We start from the raw sequence: 7,907 nt of genomic DNA, 5'->3' as shown, positions 1-7,907 counted from the left end.
TTATGTTATCATTTTATTCCACTTTTTTTTAAATAGTAGAGACGGGGTCTTGTTACGTTCCACAGGCTGGTCTTGAACTCCCGGGACCAAGCAATCCTCCCGCCTCTGCCTCCCAAAGTGCTGGGATTATAGGTGCAAGCCACCACGCCCGGCCTATTTTATTCCACTTCGGAGACCACCCTCCTTGTCCCTCAGATGCATCCAACTCAGGAGTTAGGGATCCTACTGCACTGTGGTCCTGAATTATAGAATGATGAAGTCCTGGAAGCCAGCGGCCCCTGGCTGCATGGTAGTAAGAGGTAGGGCTGAGCCTGTCTTGCAGATCATCCAGTACCTGTACGGCCAGGCTACACTGTTCTCCAGCACTCTCTGTAGCCAAGTGCCAGTAATCACAGCCTAGGCTACCTCTGCTGGGCCAGAAATAGCTGCCTGAACCAGGAGCTCACAGCACCATCCACTCTCATCACCAAAGCTATGCCCAGGAGAAGTCCCACGCTGCTCACAATGAAGCCCACCGCCTCAAAAATGAACCTGCAAAGAAAGGTGGAGAATCTCAGGGAACAGAGTAGGTCTACTGCCTTTTCCCTGTAGAGGCAAAACCTTGGCCATCCTGGATGTTTAGGATCTTCATACTTTGTTCCAAGTTTCTCCCTCCCCACCACCTCTACTTCTCAAGCAAATCTACTCACTTAGGGGCAAACACTTTCCAGACCATGAGATGCCTGCGAAGGATGGAGGCTGCCAAGGCACAGGCCAGAATCTAGAGGAGGAGAGGAGGGGCCACGTTACTTGTGAAGGAGAGGAGGAAGCAGGGCAAAGGGAGAGTTTCTATAGGCCCCTGTAAAAAATGGAAGCAGAATAGTGCATGTCGGTGGAAAAAATATTGCATGTCCTGGGCTAGGAGTTAGGAGACCTACTTCCTGTCCTGCCCCAAGCAGACTCACTATGTGACTTGGGGCAAGTCATTATCCATCTGCAATGCTAACACTCAGGCTCTGCCCCCAGGATGGAGGAAGATATCAGTGCCACATCTGCCTCTGGAGGAAAGGAAGAGGATCCATGACCACAGTTTGGGAAGAAAATCCTGGCTATCAACTCAGTTTTTCCAGTCTGTCCACTGATAGAGTAATCCTCAAATGCAACTAGCAGGGTCCAGATCTAGCTTGTAGAGGGGAAATGATCCAGGATTAAGGAGACCCAGGTTCAAGTCTCAGAGCTGCCATTTGAGGCCACTGGGCTTGGGCAACCACTTCACTTATGTGAACTTCAGTCAAGGCTCTCTCCCGCGGTTTTGAAGGTCTGAAAGAAAGTGATGCACACACGAAGAAAAAACACCAACTCCCTGATCTCTCTCCTACACCCACCTGAATACCAAGGATAAAGAGGTACTTGAGGCCCAGCTGCAGCAGTGCTGCATAGAAGTGGTGAGGCCCATCCCGGAGCCGCATCTCCATCAGTGGCTCCTCTTCCTCCTCGGGTCTGACTCTGGAATCAGCTTCATTCCCTGGGGGCTGCTGTCTCTTCCGCAGCCCTTGACTCTCACACAGGAAAGGCCAGAGCAGGAGCAGTGGGCAACCTACTGCCTCGGGAGAGGGTATGGCTGGAATCAGTAGGCCACCCTGGCTAGCTCAGGTTCCAATTAGCCTAGGCCAAGAGGTGCCAAAGATCCAACAAACCCACATCTCTCCATTCAAATCCAGGGGTTTCCTTTCTTTCCACAAAGCCAGAGTAAACAATGGAAGCAAGTGAAGGAGGAGGGAGTACCTGCAAAGAGGAGGTGGGAGGCAAAGGTGTTGGCTCCCACTAGCAAAGCAGGCAGCCAAGTACGGGAGCCATGACCCTCTGGGAATCCCACGAAGGCTGCATGCCAATGGATGGCTGGAAAGACAGGCTGGTGGCCTGTGGAGTAGAAGGTCTGTGTGGCCATGAGGGCCCAAGCCGAGACTGCCTGCCATGGCACAGTAAAAGGACCTGGAAGAAAAGATATGCCACTTTACAGTCACTTCTTATTCCCTAATCCATAGGCTACTGCTCCACAATCATATACTCCTACTACTTCAGAATCAATTCTCATACACACTCACATGCCCATCAGCCCAACCTCGTTACAGTCAACATTCTGTTATTCTAATTCTCTCTGTGGTACAAAAGCGCCATCAGGCTTATTTGAATCCTGCTGTGGCCAATCTCTTTCTTTCTCTCAAACACATACAGCTCAGTACCATTATATATTCACAATTTACTACTTCCATCACTGGAAAATCAAGAAATGTGCTCATGAGGATGCAGCATTTCCACAAGGAGTCTTAGAGGACTCCTTGTCTCCCCTCTCCATGAACCCTGGGACCCAATGGGAGGGACCAATTTGCTTGGCTATGGCAGATAAGAGAGAGGACACCAAGAAGACCTTCCTAGTTGTGTGGAGCATGGGACCCTCTGTCAAGCTCAGGAACATGAGGAGCAACACCTCCTTGAAAACAAGAGGGGCCAAATTCACATCACTATTGTCTTTATGTGAATCAGAGCTGAGATATTTACCAGGGGTGGTGATGGGTATCCCAGCAGCAAGCAGATGTAGGAGAAGGAAGCTCTGCAGAAACAGAAGCAGGAACACAAGGCTGATGCGCTCCGCATGCAACAGCAGAAGTGGGAAGGCCAACAGGGTGAGGGCTGTGACCATAGCAGCTGAGTAGACACTCCCCAACTGATAAGCAGCCACAGTCAGGGGACCCTGAGATTTGGCCCTCTCTAACCGGCCCCGGAACTCCTCCTGCATGTGTCGGTAGATTTGAGGGACCACATAATCCAGGTCAGCTTGAGAAGTGGGGGGGCCTGAGAAGGGAGTGAGGACAGTCCTGGTCCTTGGAGCGCCTGCCCCAGCCTTCACCAGCACCGTCACAGGCTTCCAGAGCAGCAGTGCGAGCCCTGAAGCAGCCAGCCCTGCTACAGCCCGAGGCAGCACCATGGATGCCCCAGAGACCAGGACCCGGAGACGGGGGGGAGCCTCATCTGCCCCCGATGCCAATGCCCAGTAGGCAGCAGTACCCAATGCCATTAGGGGCAGTCCCCAGCGCACAAAGAGCATGGGTGGCTCAGGGCTCTTGAGATTACCATAGCGGCGAAGCCACAAGCGCACAGCAGCTAACAGGGCCACCAGCGCCGCCACACAAGCTCCATACCACAAATTCTTGGCTCGACCACCCACCATGGATGCCAGAGGACTCAGCCAGGGAGAGGATTGGCAAACAGGTGTCTCTTCAGGGCAACGATGAAAAAGCCCAGCTAGCCTCGTACATAAAAGCAACCCAATTCCAAGCCTCAGGGCATATGCACCATTGTGCCGTGGGGGGTTTGTTGTGGCTGAAGTGCCAAGGCGGGGCATTGTGAGCAGCTTAGGTGGAAGCAGCTGGCCCTCCCAGTGAAGCTGGACAACCAGGAGCAGGATGAATGAGCCCAAAAGGAAGGGGGTGGCCCTGGCCTCAGCTACAACAAAACTATCAGAGAAGAACACAGCCAAGCGAAACAGCAGGAGTAACAGGACGGGCCCAGGGATGGGAAACAGGGTTGCCAGGGGCCTCTTGGACCCCCAGCCAGCCCAGGCTTTCCACAGAAAAGGCAGGAATGAACTCACTGCAGCCACAGCCCCTAGAAGCACTAGATCTAGCTTCAGCTCAATAGTTCCCAGGAGTCCAGCATAAGCTATGGCGCCAACCAGGCCCCAGGCCACAGGTATCAGTAGAGGGCGAAATGGAAAGCCTGGGGATATTGCCCACTGAGATGCCAGCAGGCAGATAAAGCAGGAAGCAGCCAAGAGAGCAGTACCCCCCGCCATGCGGACCAGAGAGAAACGAGCCCAAGACTCGATGCACATGGCCCGAGCTCCCCGCAGGAACTGCTGCAGCTCAGCAATCACAGTCGGCAGTGTCGCCTCCGCCCCCCTGGGGCTCTGGAGAAGCCACTGGTAGTCAGCAGAGGCCTTGGAGAAGAGGTTCTGCAGCTGATGAAGCTCCTTAGCTTGAAGGTCCTGAGTAGCAGCTGAGTAGGTATGAAGAAATCGGGACACCTGGCAGAGAAAAGGTCAGAGGCCAAGGGGAACAGGTCAGAGACATAAATTGGGGCAGAGACAAAAATAGGTATTACAAAAGGGGGTACCTGGAAGTCAAGGACCCAAACTCTGTCCGGGATCAGGGAAGGGAGGGATAACGGAAGAGGGATAGGTATGGAAGGTGGGACTAAGACTAGTCAAAGGACAATAGAGTGGTTCATTATGCTTCTTTCACGCCCACTCTAGCTCTGTCACCTGGAAACCCAGCCCGCTTACCTACCTGCTGAGCATTGAGATGGAGAGCTGAGGCTTGGGCTAAAGCAGAGGAGTGGGGCTGGGAGTCCTCACCCCCTGAGAATAGCTCAGCCATCACTTCCCCGATATTCCCAAATGGGATGGGCAGGCCCAGCAGCAGGGCCAGCGTGGGCACAAGGCTAACTTGAGGAATCACCTCTGGCTCCTAAAGGGAAATGACAGTGGTCAATAGATTCATCACAAAGCTGAAGTCAATATTTGGGATGGCAGACATAGGGGCCTAGGTAAGAAATGAGAGTGGGGGATACCCAGGATCATGGATTTGGGGGCCTAAAATAGAGGTATTCATGAGGATGCTGTGATGGTAACATGGGCTGATTACTGGGAGAACAGATGAGGAACATCCCAGGCCTCACCTCTGGTGGGGTGCTGGGGAAGAGTGCTGTGGGGCTATACAGAAAGAGAGCAGCTGAGACCTCCAGCTCACTGTCCCCTCCATGGTCTCCATTTGTGGTCATCCCATGGTCCCCAGCCACTACCAGCAGTGTGTCATTCTCCAGACGCTCCACAAGTCCCCTGGGGGCCAAGAAATGTGTCAGGAGTAGAAACGAATAAATATTTTTCTCAAAAAGAAAAAAGATTTTTCTCCAGGGGCCTATTCATCCCCAGCTATAACTCCATTAGTAAGGCCTAGACCTTTGGCAAAGAGACGTGTCTTCGGCCATGATCCTGATGCCCAAAGCTACACATTGAGTTAATCAAGATGGATGGAGCCTCTAGCTTCAGCAGAAGGCCTAGAGAAGACAGAATTCAGCCAGGAAAGAAGCTCTAAGATAAGAGCTTCTTCGAGATTCTCAGACACAAACCCACTCCCCCAGCCAATACCCCACACTCACTGGATCACCTGGTCCATCTGGCTAAGTTTCTTGGCCATTTCAGGGTGGTGAGGGCCATGCTTGTGGCCACAGTGGTCCACACCCAGGAAGTGAGCAATCAGCACGTCCCATTCACCACTGTCCACTGTGAAGGGGAGAACACTGAGCACAGAAGACTAAGACCCACTCCTCAACCCCAGCCAGGCTTTGACACTCCTCTATGTCCAGGGATACAAGCCCAGGCTGTTATACCCATGGGTGGCTCAGAATTTGTGGACTAAAGCAGTTCTCCCCAGCTCCCACTCTTAGAACTAAGTGCTCTGGCCCCATGCTCACTGGTGGGGTAGAGGTGTTCCAGGATGCCATTGTCCACTGTGTCTAGGTCTCTGACATTGAAGGATGGGAAGAAGAAAGCTTTGGAGAAAGCACCAGGGAAAAGGTCTTTCCAGGTATCATCTCCCATGAAGACTACACGCCTTCCTGCAGGGACGTGAAAGAGACGTCAGAGCCTGAGCAAACGTCAGGGTTAGGAGAAAAGAGGAAAAGAGGCCCTTTAAAGACCCATCAGAAGTCCCAACCATGCAACCTGAAGTACAGCAATTCCATACAGCAATCCTTATCCTTCAGGGCCTAACATTTTCCACCAGGAAGCTTTCCCTGATAACCATACTCCACCCAGACCTCACACTTATCCTTCCTACAACATGCTCTCCTAGTTCTGTCTCTGGGTATCTCTACTGAGTTGTTTTTCCTGGGTGTATCCTGCTTCTTCCAAGTCAATGAATGAACAGGGCCTGTATTTCTCTGCTTTCTTCTCCACACTTGCAAGCCAAGATCCACATCTTCTCCTCTTCTCTTCTCCCTTTTACTGAGAGGTCTCCAAGAATAAAACTTACACTCCATTCAGATTAGAAGCTTCATAGGAACAAAGCCCAGATCCCTTCTCCTCTGTCCCCCAAACTGAGCTCCCTACCAGCAGGGCCCTGGCCTCTTTCTTCTCCTCTGTCCCCCAACACCATAGTCAAGTGTGCATCTGGGCACCCAAAGGTCTGACTCCCTGACTTCAAATTTTGAAGAAATTTGCCAAGGTACTTCTGGCCTTCAAAGTGGCCCACACTGACCTGCACTGGTGAGCTGCTTAATGAGATTGTCTTCCACTATGGCGTGGCTGGCGAAGTTACTACCAGCATCAATAAAGGTAGGCAGTGAGCCAGTGGTGAGGGCCTTGAGGCGCTGCATGGTAGTGGTAGGAGGGTCAACCTGAGATCGGTAGAGCCGGGCATGGTGGGGCTGAATCTCCAGGATCCTCTGCAAGGAGCTTAGTTTGCCCAGGAAGGGTAGGGAGACAGGAGGCTCTCCAGGCACGTGGGAGTGCTGGGGCTGGGCGAAGTCAAATCGCAGAGCATCTATCAGCACCAACACAACCCGCGAAAATCGGGAAGCCATCCAGCAGGCCCCAGGTTTTCCTTGGCTCCCCCATGGCAGGGACCCAGGGCCTGGGGGCTCTTGGCAGCTGCTATGGTTGGTGAGCTCCAAACGGGTGAGCAGGAAGCCACTGGTGAAGAGGGCAATGCCAGCGTAGAAGAGGAAGCAGACCCAGGCCAGGAAGAGCAACACTGAGGCTTTCTGCATCCTGATAGGGGTGGGGAAGTAAATTCATTACTGTGGGGCAAAGAACCAGTGGATATTCTGGTCCCTGAACACAAGCCCAGCTAGAATCACTTCCTCCCGGAAACCTTCCTGGAGATAAACCATCCCACAGCCAACCCCTCGCAACATTACTCTCCTTCTATTTCCAGGCTGGGCGTGGTAGCTCACGCCTGTAATCCCAGCACTTTGGGAGGCCGAGGCGGGCGGATCACCTGAGGTGAGGAGTTCAACACTAGCTTGGCCAACATGGTGAAACCCCGTCCCTACTAAAAACACAAAAATGGGTGGCGGGCACCTGTAGTCTCAGCTACTGGGGAGGCTGACGCAGGAGAATCGCTTGAATCGGGGAGGCGGAGGTTGCAGGGAGCCGAGATTGCACCACTGCGCTCCAGCCTGGACAACAGAGGGAGACGCCGTTCCATGAGGCCCCACCCCAGATCTACTGAATCAGGATCTTCGAGGGGTAGAGCACAACGTTCACATGTACAGGCAAGAAATGCTAATGCTGAAAAAACACAGTCACGAGGGAAACTTATTCCAATTGGTGGTCAGGCTCTCTTACAGGCCGTTTCTGCGCCTCTCCCCTCGCCAATCTCAATACCCAGTGGAAAGGGATCGAAGCCGCAGGGGAATCCGGGCCCAGCCGACGGCGCCGCCTGGCGGGCACCGAGGGGACGAAGGGGAGGAGTCACGCTCCGCTTCCGGGCGGCCAGGTTCGCCAGGAGACCTGAGGCACGACCTTCGCCACGCAAGGAGGCTGGGGCGCGGGTCGAAAGTCGACTGGGCCTCGCTGGGACCCAGGCGTGCGACCGGCTCTGCCTCCTCCGGTAGCTACCCAGCCTCCCGCTGGGCACCGTAGCAGCGGTACTGAGCACCTTGTTTGGGAGCTGAGGGGAAGAGGGAGACACCCTTACTTCAGGGTGAAGGGAATACCGGGCGGTGAGGTTCTCGGGAGACCCTGGCTCACCTGCAATGGCACCCGGAAGTGCGGCGGCGGCGGCGGCGGCGCCTGCGACCTGGCAGCACAGAGATGCGCGCGCCAGACAGAGCGGCCCGCCGGTGGCTCCATCGCCATCTGCCGG

General features: G+C 53.9%; 1 protein-coding gene across 13 annotated transcripts; it reads right to left on the bottom strand.

The window, feature by feature from the left end:
* On the bottom strand, nt 1–7,907 carry PIGO (phosphatidylinositol glycan anchor biosynthesis class O). 13 transcript variants are annotated; one of them, XM_063713951.1, is made up of 13 exons: nt 7,793–7,833; nt 7,388–7,712; nt 6,297–6,808; nt 5,512–5,655; nt 5,197–5,320; nt 4,717–4,876; nt 4,326–4,505; nt 3,839–4,063; nt 2,539–2,590; nt 1,765–1,971; nt 1,365–1,579; nt 690–760; nt 1–531 (listed from the first exon to the last, which is right to left on the bottom strand). In XM_063713951.1, the coding sequence occupies exons 3-13, from the start codon at nt 6,805–6,807 to the stop codon at nt 402–404; spliced, it is 2,019 nt and encodes a 672-aa protein (XP_063570021.1). In that variant the 5' UTR covers nt 6,808; nt 7,388–7,712; nt 7,793–7,833; the 3' UTR covers nt 1–401. The 13 variants fall into 13 exon arrangements, with proteins under 13 accessions (XP_063570021.1, XP_063570020.1, XP_009242583.1 ...); XM_063713950.1 differs by having other exon boundaries at nt 7,121–7,712; nt 7,793–7,826; XM_009244308.4 differs by lacking the exon at nt 7,388–7,712 and having other exon boundaries at nt 7,793–7,896.

This window comes from Pongo abelii, chromosome 13, assembly GCF_028885655.2.
Source record: "Pongo abelii isolate AG06213 chromosome 13, NHGRI_mPonAbe1-v2.0_pri, whole genome shotgun sequence".
NCBI lineage: Eukaryota > Metazoa > Chordata > Mammalia > Primates > Hominidae > Pongo > Pongo abelii.
The sequence above is the reverse complement of the archived record's forward strand: the minus strand, read 5'-3'. Positions and strand labels throughout refer to the sequence as shown.